The sequence below is a fragment of the Idiotropiscis lumnitzeri genome, chromosome 8 (assembly GCF_059441095.1).
Source record: "Idiotropiscis lumnitzeri isolate Australia: NSW breed Sydney's pygmy pipehorse chromosome 8, RoL_Ilum_1.0, whole genome shotgun sequence".
Taxonomy (NCBI): Eukaryota; Metazoa; Chordata; class Actinopteri; order Syngnathiformes; family Syngnathidae; genus Idiotropiscis; species Idiotropiscis lumnitzeri.
The window spans coordinates 14,851,212-14,863,525 of NC_142398.1; the positions used below are offsets into that span (position 1 = coordinate 14,851,212).

Genomic DNA, 12,314 nt, shown 5'->3' on the forward strand with positions numbered 1-12,314 from the left:
GAGTGGGAAGACTTGCACAGAAGGACTGCTTATCAAGTCAATTGTGACTTTTGGACCTAATTTGTTAATCATGGGAAACGCAGCAACTTGTATGTCCTGCAGATCAGATAAAATGTTCAAAACTACTTGCAGTGAAACCGATTTGAATCAACAACCATCTGGATCGAACGAATCACTGGTAAGAAAACCAGGAGGTTCTGTTTTCATCATGTTATAGTTTTTTTTTTTTTTATTTCAATATTCAAAATGCCTCTTTTGCATGAAGGTGGGCTTTCTCTGTGCGTTGTGACATCTCACGTGAGAGTTGGCCCTCGTTCCTGCACAGTGGGTGTGGCTTTATCCCAGACATGATTGAGTTTGATGTCCTGATAGTGATATAATTTGCAGAATGTACATTGTATAATCTGTACTAAAATGGGACATCTCATAAAACTGAATAAGAATCAAAATGACAGTACATTAACTCATAGAATACGGACTTTAGAAACAATTCTATATTTTGCACCCTGCTGTGGACATGCTAAACAAGAACAAAATTTGAATAATATTATCTTGTCTTAAAATATATATGCCGTCATTTAATATTGTTATCAAACTACATGTGCTCCATCTTACGAGGCAGTGAAGCTGTTTTTTTTTAAGATAGATTTTGCATGTTTCCCTGCTTTAATTCTAGATGCTGCATTTTAAGATCTTTTGTTTATTTTGTCATATCAAATCAAAAAGTCTGATGCCCAAAATTCAACCATAGATGTAGGGAGCAGTAATACCTATGTGTATGTATAGATTGAACGTTAAATTAAAAATAATAAATGAATATCATGTTGTAAAGATATTAACTCATTCACTACCAGCCGAGTAAAAAAAAAAAAAAATGGAACTTTGACGTCTTTAGCCGTCAATGGCAGTAAATGAGTTAATGATCATAAAACGGGTAAGAAGAAATATGTGATGACATCCGAACTGTGACAAATCACTAAAGCAAAATCAATTTAGAGGAATGCTGCAATGTGCAACTGTTCACAGTAGGAAGCGCAATGTGTTACTAATACCGAAATTGGAATTTATGTCAACCTAATGTTAGACGCGAACAGGTTCAAAAATGTAAATATATATTGGCTTTCCAAAAATAGAAAATGATTTCGTGTTGATGCCCCAACTGGTCTGGACATTTGTAACTTATGTTACACTGCGATAGTTGGGAGGACTCAGGTTGTCCTGCAGAATATTTCTGGATGGTCCAGAATCCAGGTCAGATGATGACAGTCCTGGTAACCATCTGAACCACGTCAATCGTCTCCTCCCCAGTCTAGACGATATCTAGGTCAGTTTTTTTAAGGAACTTATAGGAAATATAGTCCCCCAAAATGCCTAAACTTTTGGCAAAGCAAAAGCATTTAAATAAAAATCCAATAACTACAAACTTTTGGCGTCTTGTGTGCACACTTGACCGCTACAGTACATTCTCTAAAAAAAAATCTTTAAAAATGCTTCAATCAACCCTTTATTGAATTCAACAGCCAAAGAGCTACGAAGCAGGGATATTCATAACTCACTAATAAGCACCTCAATGTGTTTCCTCGTTCTAGTCGGACAGCAACACCAGTTTCCTCCGGGCTGCCAGAGCTGGAAACATCGATAAAGTCCTCGAGTTCTTGAAAAATGGAGTTGACATTAGCACCTGCAATCAGGTAAGAAACCTAAACATTCTCATCAGAGATATATTTATTTTTATTTTATTTTATTTTTTTTTATGTCTGGCATCAAAGAGTATGTGTTGTTTGTCGGGATGAGTGCTACGAATGGTTGAAGCAGTGTTGAGTTGCAACAAATGAATGGGCAACTATTGATAAACAATTATTCATTTAGAGATGTTGTTTAATTTAAAATTGTACATATACTCAGAATTTCAGCCTCTGCTCATATTTCTGGAATCATCCATGTACATAAAAAAAAAAAAAAGATTATCTTCGTGTTTCAAAAGTTTAAAAAACCAGGCACCATGGACCAAACCAGGACTGAAATCATAATTGCTGTTTGTGCATTTTCTGTCATATTCTAACCCTAACTTCTAATAAATACCGCTTACCAAGTGACAATCCGAATGCTTTTATTCTCCCCCAGCACCAGCAAAGTAAGTTTTTATAAACCTTTCAAGCAGTTTCAACCTTTTTGATGTTTATCAAGAATCATTTTGTACTGTACTTGGCATTTTTAGGAGACAAAAATTGTGTTTTTAGGCCATGCTAAAAAATTAATCAATTTAACAGATAATCAGCGTCTGTTAAAACAAGGTTTCACTGCATAGTGTTTTGAGGTGTTTAAAGTTGTTGAATCTCAAACAATAATGCACGTCCAATAAAGACAGTGCTGTGTCACGGTGACTTCACACAAAGAAGCCTGCTCAGCATCTCCATCTAATCCAGAACCACCACATCAACAAATCCTACCCCGTGCCTCTCCACTCTCTTTCTTCCCACCAATAAAGACCATACTCCCCCCCCTACCCCAACAGCTGGTCTTTGCCTCCCCCCTTGCACCCACCCTCAACCGCATTCCACGTATGAGTAAGGAAAGTGCAACATGCAAAATTTCCCCCACCTAAACGTCCGACACCAACATGATTTACAGTTGTCACAAGGTGGATTAAAGCATTGGAGGGCGAGGTGTGTATCTTGTGTGTCAAAGCAAATAGCTGTGTCATTACACTGATATCTCTTGATAGCAACTATTTATACTCTGGGCTCTAATTGGTCAGCTGAGAGGAAGTGGTTTCTTCCCACCTCCAACTCTGCTGTTTGTTGTCCGGAGCGCCATGGCTGTTGTTTGTACTCAGCCTGCCCATTCATGCACACACAGACACACACACACACGCACGGTGCCCACCTTGCTCTCTGCAACAAGAAACCCCTGCCCTTCATAATATCTGTCATGTGTCAGATGATCGAATTCAAGCCCTTGTCAGGTGACCAAAAAGTGTGTGGCATTATTTTATTTATACTTGAGTGCGTGGGGGTGGGTGGGTGTGGGTGTGTGTGTGTGTGTGTGTGTGTGTAAAGGCAAAATTGTAAGTGTAATATTATATAAAGCAATAGAAAGATTAAAGATGTGAATTTTGTGTGGTGATGAAAAATATTTATTATATTCTGTGAGACAAAACAAGATGTCTGAGTCTGGGGAGTGTGGGCACCAGCTGCATAAGACGGAAGATAACTGCCTGGTCATGTTTGCACATATGACCTAAATTAAATTAAATTAAATTAATTTAAAAAAAAGACCCTGAGTCATCTGCAACGGTGAAATCTTGCAAGCAGATACAATAGGCCAGAATTCATGTCCTCACTGAAATTTACCAACCAGGTTCCGATCTCACCTAATAGGCCACGCTAGGGCTGGGCGATATGACCTAAAATCAATATCGCGATAAATTGGGCAATTTTACCTCGATAACGATAAATGCACGATAAATTCCCCCTGAGGACCAAAATCAAAATAAATGCAGAAAATGCATATTAACTGCTTTTTTTTATTGACCAACTGGTACACATTACTTTCAATGAAAAATAGAAGTACAAAAATCATTTGAATAAACATTCAAAATAGCTTGCTTTGCATGACTTGAACAATGTCACAAAGAACAGGAAAAAAAGGGTACCTCTCACAAAATCTTTTCCTGCAAATAGATTGTGCCGAGATGGTGTAATGCCATTTGCAAATGCTTAGATTTGTGTAAAGGTATCTTGTAAACAATATAAATAATGCCATGTGCAAAGGCACTAGTCGCCTGTAAACAAAATGCTAAATAAAATGAAAAAAAAAAAAATCAATGGAATGCCAGTGCCAAACAAACGCGTGTGCTTCATCAGTAAAATGTGCCGTCTCGAGTACTCCGGTGCGCAGTCGCCACTTGTCGTCTATGTACTGCACATTTCAGGCTCAAACAGGGATCCATGTTGCGACTCGACCACAAGTCGGATGTGGATGCAAAATGCTCGACATGTCTCCGCTCCCGTCCCGATGTTGTCCATATCGGGAAGTGCTGTTTGCGGCAAATATTTTCGTACCTCTTGTCGGCTACGTTCCTGAGGCGTTTAAATCCTGTGCGCTCCACTGTAACTTCAGGAGCTCTATCTTTAGCTATGTGCTAGGCTATCCCGTCCACCACTGAGACGTTCTCTCGTATGGTTTCGCCTCCGTTAGTGGGCTGTTGTCACTTGTCCAACCTTGCTTCTCACTTTGAACTTTTAGCACAAGCTCCAAGTCAACAGCATGGTTGTGTTGTAGGTGGTGAAAAAGAAAAGGTTGGACGCGCTGTTTCAGGTGCTTACGACGCAGTTTGTAGTTCGTGTTCTTTTGCTCAAACATCGTCTTTATGGAACCCAAAACATTTCCAAACGACAGATGTCGAATTTCTTTTTGGGACAAGCGCGACAAGACCAATTTCAACTAACGTTACTTCGTCTTTAGCCGTGTCAGCCGCTTCTGAATTTGAATCGCCAGCTACGAACGCGTCTTGTGTTTACATTCTTCTACAGCGCCTGAGTCACGTGACTACATGCGCTGGAGCAGACTTAAAGAGGCATGAACATTGCCGCAGACAGAAAAGACTTTCCTTTTTCATTTTTTTTTTTAGACACCGAATTTACCGACATGGGCAAAATGATGTCGGTCATTCTAATAAATTTCGGTAACGGTAAATTTTCGGTTAATCGCCCAGCCCTAGGCCACGCCCCCTTTTAAAGCTTTTGTTAGTAGTAGTTCTGCTTTTTTCACACTCACAACTCACAGGAATTAATCAAATTAATTTACTTTTTTACATTCAGTGTTTTGTTTTGTTTTATACAATACAGTTTTTACATCATTGTTGTTTTTTTATTTTTTTATTTTTTTCGGGGGGACTGTAGTTGATAAAACGAATTCTAATTAATTTCAACTACCATCTTGGTCATGGAAAAAACTAAATGTGCGATTTGAGGTACCACTTTCTTGCAAAACCCTTAATCATTTTTTGTTCAATAAATGCGTTATAGCGAGGAACAGTATAATGATAAATAAGACTTCCTCTTTAAACTCTACTGTAATAATGTGTGGTGAGGATAAATGGGTCTAATACTGATCCTACCTATTATATTATTCCAGCGTAGACAAAAAGGAGGGCTCTATTTGGGGTCGGTTTTAATTTCTTGAAGTTTCTATTAGAGGAGAGTCTACTGGGGACCTCTTCAATAGTTTTTATTACATAATACAATATGACTTCGAGACACATCACCACGCGTGATAATGCAGGCAGAAGACCTGCGTATATGCACGTCACCTTAGGAGTCATACGGATAAAGGATTGGTTTACTCGTGATTAGCAGAGATATGATTGTTTCCAAGGAAATGAGCAGATCCAAATGAGGCCTGTGGAAAAGCACTCAATGCAATTACAGGGCCATTATCCGCAGTGGGCAGCTGAGTCGGGGCATCACCAATCATGATATATAACCAAAACCTCTAATGGACTTCATGTAGATGATTGTTCAGAGTTTATCGGTGCACGGATTGTATGTTTCTCTTTGATCTCAGCAAGCAAATGTTATTAGTTCAGTGAGCTCCAGGAAAAGTGACATCAGTAGATTCTAAGAGATGATATAACGCCACACGTTCATTTATAAGTGAATCCAAACCTCTTGGAAAGCAACACGGAGATCAAATGTGGCACCAAAAGCCAAAGGCTGCCAAGTTAGTTTGGAGTCAGAACTCCTCCTCATGACAGTCAAAACAAGCGTCCTAAAAGATTTAATGAATGAAGCAAACCAAAACGTCATTTATTTCCGACAGACCATTTAATTTCAGTTAAAACACGGGAATTGATATTGTGTGAATGTTTGTGCCAAGCACGCGTGCTTGTCATCTGTTTCGTGCTCACATGTCCACAATTAAAAAGCCATTCCTCCGCTCTAATCCGCCCAAATTTTAATCCTCTGTCAGTGATATTCCTCTTAAACCTACTTGTGTTGACATTATTTCCTCTAGGGTACTCGTTCATTTATTTAAGTTTACGGTATGCTTCGGACTATAGGACATTAGTTAGCATGTGATAAAGTCACATGTACCCGTTTAATCACACTTGACTGGAGTTCACTTAAATGTCGTCGATTTGCGAGCGGCATGTCCATTACCTAAATTAAGCTTTTAGTTACGGCTCAGAGGAAAAAGATTTAGTGTGTGTGTGTGTGTGTGTGCGCACATGCTATCGTCTCTCCAAATTTGACATTCCACGGTTATTACATCGTTATAGCTACACTATTGTGTGAACTCTCCCAAAAACAATCATGCAAATATGTGTAGGATTTTTGATGACACGCTAAAACATGCAAGGCTGCATGCACATTCAAATGTGCAGTGAGGATCATCTTGACGCACATTTGGAAGCTGCTTCATTTTTGCCTTTTGGCTCTGCAGTGACAAAAATATCGCTGACTCACTCGGCTGTGCGATTTATAATTCATTGATGGGACGGCGGCTTAGCGCACTGGCAATGTGACCACACGAACGCTGTTATGCGTATGATGAGCTCAGCGTCACCGCACCAACCTGATTGTTGCAATGACGACGATGATGTTTGTATTGCACATTATGCAATACACTCACTAAGCGTATCAATAGGCCCACCTGCACACTATGCTTGCAATGATGATAATTAATCATACCAGATGTACCTTTTATGGATAAAAAAAAAGGAATATGTATTGGTATATATTTTTTTAGAATTCAATCAACCTTGTTGATGAAAGTAGTGACTGATGGTGTCGGTGTATACTTTGCTGACTTCGATCATGGCCTCAGATGCCCGCTAAGTGATTGTGTAAATTTGAGTGTGAATGGTTGGACTGGCGACCAATCATGGGTGTAGTTTTGCCGAAAGTTTGATGTGATAGGATACAGAAGATGCTTGAATGGCCAAATGTTTAATTGAAATATTGTTGTGACGTGTACTTTATTTATACTGTACTGGTGATTGCGATAAAATCATGTTTTGAGTTTTTTTTTCTCTTCTCCTGCCCCCAGTCCCAGCAGAAGAGAAAAGAAACAACAAAAAAAACCGTCAGGCTTCTATAAGGAATAAAAAAAGAAAAAGAGCCGCCTAGAACAACCAGACCACATTATTTCTGCTGTTTGATTTTACTTCTCTTCTCAAAATCATTGAAAAAAAATCTGTTATAGGTTTTACAATTTTTTTTGTATCATAATTATTTTAGATTACAAAAAAAACTGCCATTTGAACATGTTGTGCCCACTTTTTATAACCATTCTTAGTTTATGCTCAAATTTATCCTTTAGAAATTGTAATATTTTTCTCATATTACACCTTCACTATTGTAAAATTATGTTTTCCTGTAATATTACAAATCTATTTGCAGTTTTATCTTTATTTTCATTATTCTCCTAATCATGTATCTTTATCTTCAAAGTATAACTACTTTGTTCTGTGGAGCCTCCTGCCTCTTTGTATTGAGAAGATAAAGACACGATATTTGTATTTATTCTTCCATTTTCTAGTGCTTATCATGTGCAAGGTCATGGGTGAGCTGGAATTATTCCCTTTTTCATATGTGGTACACCCAAATGACCAATCGGCATGTACAATGACGCTCACACCTTCGGGCAATTTAGTGTCTTCAATTAATCTCATATTCATAGTCAAGTCATGGGAATGCCAGATTTCACCAATTAAAGACATTCTATCTCAGTTTAAAAGGGGGCTATATTAGATTTAGAATGTATGTGCACATGCGTTTGTATTTTTTTGTGTTTTTTTTTCAGAGAGCATAATGTCAACCTTCAGATGAACCCTTTTACAGTCACTCAAGTTGCTCACTGATCCACACTGCGATTGGCATAGTTTGCTCCCTGAGGACTGTCCTCTTTTCTTTTTGAAAGGGTGACATTTAAGTTGCCTCTAAATATGAGTAACCCTGTTTATGTACTTGGGTGTCCTACTTACCCTCTATGACAGTGCAGAAAGAGAGCAGTAACATGACACCCCTTATGGCATTTAGGAACTCAAGTCTTACTCCCGTGCGTGTCTCCGCGTCCACATTTTTTTTTTTTTTTATATCTGCCTTCGTCTATGTGTGTGTGCATGCATGTTGTACGTGCACAAGTGAGGAAAGGGGGTGCCGGTCGTGGAGGTGTTAGCAACATTGCAGCTCCTCATTGACATCAGTGCCAGGCTGATCTTCAGAGCCAGCAGGCACGGGGAATAGCAGGAGGACACGCCAACAAATTTGGACCTAAACCTGTGGCTCACTGTTGATAGTTCGCGGTCCACCGTTCCAGAATCCAGCTAGAAGCATAGTTTAGGAAGGCGTGAGAAGGAATTTGGGGAAGAACGGAAAAGACAAAGGTAGAGGCAAGACTACATTGAACTAATTTTGTAGATAGAAGAAAACAGTGCACAATGGAAGAAGAGGATGATGAGGTGAATATGCTATTCTGTATATTGTAATGCACTGATTGTGATTTATAAAATGTCTCCCTTTTTCCATGAATGCTGTATTCACGTTTTATTTGCTGTGATCCAATGAGGAAATTTAAAAAATTGGATGTGGATCCAGGATTGTATGTTTTGCATGTTCAGCCTGGACGGAGTTCTACTCTCAACAACTGTATGATCCTTCTGTTGTTTAGGAATTAAACATAAAATATGACTGAATGGTAAACAATTTTCAGTCATGTCAGGAAACTGCATTTAAATTATTTGGTTGTCTCGAGTGACTGCCAACCGGTGTTAAATTGACTCATTTCCATACATGAAATCTAAAGTATTCAAAGGATATATATGTAAATGCCACAGATATGCTACTATTTCAATATTTAATGTTTCATGTACTCTTTGTGTTTGTTATCCTTGTAGAATGGTTTGAATGCCTTGCATTTGGCGGCCAAAGAGGGACACCAGGATCTAGTAGACGAATTGTTGGAGAGAGGAGCACACGTTGACTCATCCACTAAGGTATAGTTTCATATAGATACACTCCAATATACGACCTGAAAAGTTCATCATTCAAGGTAACTATTCCCAGTGAAATAAATGGAAACTAAATTAATCCGCTCCAACCCAAAAAAATATAGTTATACTTGCTACCCTTTTTTTTTCCTGTGATAAAAAATATATATAAAAAAAGTGAAAGGACAATATTAAAGATACAAAACACTTATAAAAACATGATACTATTTATTGCTCATGTACTTTTAACTAAGGAGGGGAAAAAGGGGCGGAGGACTGTGACACTGGACTTGTGACAGTCGTGAATGTCAGATAAGCTGTTTGTTATGTGACTCCCTCCATGCCTCATGCTCCGCTCTTAACAGCCAGCAGGGAATCCGTCGCTCATGTTCTTTCATTGACACCAGTGTGACCTTTGATTTAGCTTTTCAGGAACCTTTAGGTACCCAAACTAAAAGCATCAGCATTCATTCCATTGTAGTCAACAACATTTAATACTCGAGTTTTATGTCTCATTGAGCAACCATGAGGTCACATACTGTTAATACTAAAATAATTAATTATTGTTTTAAGTAATTGTTCATGTAAAATTAGTTTCAATTTTTTTTTTTTTTTAAAAACATTATTTACTATGTGTAATTTGTTTAATGAGATATATGAAAACAAAATGAAATTTGAATAAATACAATTTAATTAACAAATTATAGGTGGAAATTAATGCAACATGTATTACTGCACTCTTGAAATGCAAATGCCTGGTCGGCCAGATTAAAGAATGAAGCGGGCTGTATGTAGCCCTCGGGCCATACTTTGCCCTCCTCCTATTAAACCAATAAAACAATTCCCTTTGGGACTTTTAGGAATTATTATGCAATTAGTTTCAGCTGGCAACTACTTATTTAACCTATTAGGATGCAAAGTGGTCCATCTCACAAAAAAAAAAAAAATGGGTACTGTGACGAATTGGATAAAAAGAAGACCAATGTATTTATAACCCACTTTACCCTTTCTTTTCTCCACAGAAAGGAAATACCGCCCTTCACATTGCCTCGCTGGCTGGGCAAAAAGAAGTGGTCCGCTTGCTGGTGAAGAGAGGAGCTGATGTGAACTCGCAATCGCAGGTGATAAATTTGAGCTTGATCACATGGTACTTGGATTGATTGAAACACAAACGGCATCATTTGTGAACTGTCTGCATCGACTCTCTCGACACAGAATGGCTTCACTCCGCTCTACATGGCTGCACAGGAGAATCACTTGGAGGTTGTAAGATATTTGCTGGAAAATGATGGAAACCAGAGTATTGCAACAGAGGTAACCTTCTAGATATTAATATGTGTTCAACTGTGCAAACACCGCCTGGGTGGGGCGTTTTTTTTTTTTTTTTTTTTAAACACATAGAAAGTAAACATTGATATTAAAATAAACATTACAAACATATCATTATCAATTATCAACATACCGTCTTTTTAATTACAATACATATTATACAAATACAAACGCACTTTTTTGCATTGAATAAGAATGTACTATCCCTTAATTGTTTTAAATTTTTCTCAGAAATGCTTCACATTGGAAGCAGCAGCTTTTTCTCGTTAAAGTTTACTGTTAACGTCAGTGCGCGGATTCCGTGTATACTCTGCAGGCTATTTTGGTTGTAAACAGCAATCTACTGTCTACTGTGACCATATGTCATCGTAAATGTACTTACAGCAACCGATTGAAACAAATGAGGTGCCTTTTTGGAGTATTTCTCTAAAAGCTGGGCCACAATGTCGGTTATAGAAATTATTTGAAGAAAATGTGAATTTATTTTGAATTTTTTAACCATTTTCCCTCATCTCTGTGATGCCCAAAGGATGGCTTCACACCACTTGCCATCGCGCTCCAGCAGGGTCACAACGCAGTGGTGTCCCTGCTGCTGGAGCACGACACCAAAGGCAAAGTGCGTCTGCCCGCCTTGCATATCGCGGCGCGCAAAGATGACACCAAGTCGGCCGCACTGCTGCTCCAGAACGACCACAACGCTGATGTCCAGTCCAAGGTGAGCGAGTGCCACAAAGCTGGATATATGACGGGACCTAGGACGTCTAGGGCAGAGGTCAACAACCTTTTTGATAATGAGAGCCACATAATGTTGGACACCGATTAATGCCAAAGGGTCGCCACTTTTTTATTTTTATGTTATAAATGATAATTAATGATAGTCATCTAGAGGAAGAAACTTACCAAGTTAACAAAATTGAACAATAATTATTAACAATAACAATGATCGACACATTTTTAAAAAAATTTTAATGCATGGGTGAAATTAAACTTTTTTACTGTAGATGAATTTTTGGGGGCTGATTTCAAATCTGCTCTATTTTTTTCTTTAGCACATCAGGTTTTCAAAATAATACTCATAATATAATGATAATAATATATGTAATATAGTGGTATTCGGGAATTCAGGATTAGGTTTAGCAATATTTTTTTCTGAAATTCGCAATGCATGGTAAAATCTGTATTACAGAAGCTTTTTTAAGTAAAAACGTAAAAACAATAAATAAAAAAAGTAATGTGAAAAACGTAAAAACATTTTTAAACCAGCATCAAAAATATATTTAGGGGCACATAAAGCAATCCCTGATTTAAATTCATATGCATGTCTCTGCCAGTTTTTAATTTTTTTTTAAGCGATCACTTCGACAACTTACTGGAAATTACAATGTCCCATCATTGGTCAGTTATTTTAGAGCCAGCCAACAGGCTACTCATGTGGTCCTTTGGCGCTATCTGTCGGCACCAGGCTGGTGACCTCTGGTTTGGGGAAAAAGGAATGAGGTATAAAAGTGGTATAGTAGTGCAAAATAAAAAGGAGGGAGGGCAAATGACAACCTCATTAAGTCACAGTCTCAACATGGATGCAATGGAGCACTTTATGATCCAGTGACGTCAAGGTTCCTTGGGGCAAACTTTCATTTTACAACTGAAATGAATGCGTAATTCTCAAAGGATTGTGGACATTTTGAAAACTAGTCCTAAGGATATCTGATCAAAGACAACTATGGTCAGACGATGAACAAACTCTTTGTGAGCATGGTTCAAAATCAAAGGAGGAATTCTTTTGATTTGATTTTACAACGAATACTAAAAGTGCATTACCAACGGCTTCCGTCTTTTCCTCCGTGCGACCTTGTTGACTTACCGTGTTTGTTATGTGGTGGTGAAGTCCTTTCCTGACCAATCCAACACCCTATCCTCCCATTTCTCTTTGCCTACTAACCAGATGATGGTCAATAGAACAACCGAGGTACACTTACCGACCCATCGCCGC

At 38.3% G+C, this 12,314-nt stretch overlaps 1 protein-coding gene across 4 annotated transcripts in view; it reads left to right on the plus strand.

Annotated features, from left to right (window-relative positions):
* ank2a (ankyrin 2a, neuronal) overlaps window positions 1-12,314 on the plus strand; it is an 80,647-nt gene that overhangs the window by 16,073 nt on the left and 52,260 nt on the right. For 2 of the 4 annotated variants that reach the window (XM_088301753.1, XM_088301752.1), the window contains exons 2-7: window positions 1,590-1,691; window positions 8,903-9,001; window positions 10,018-10,116; window positions 10,211-10,309; window positions 10,854-11,039; window positions 12,267-12,290. In XM_088301753.1, the coding sequence (XP_088157879.1) occupies window positions 1,590-1,691; window positions 8,903-9,001; window positions 10,018-10,116; window positions 10,211-10,309; window positions 10,854-11,039; window positions 12,267-12,290 (609 nt within the window). The remainder of the gene's footprint in view (window positions 1-1,589; window positions 1,692-8,902; window positions 9,002-10,017; window positions 10,117-10,210; window positions 10,310-10,853; window positions 11,040-12,266; window positions 12,291-12,314) is intronic. The other 2 variants (XM_088301748.1, XM_088301749.1) reach the window with 1 other exon arrangement.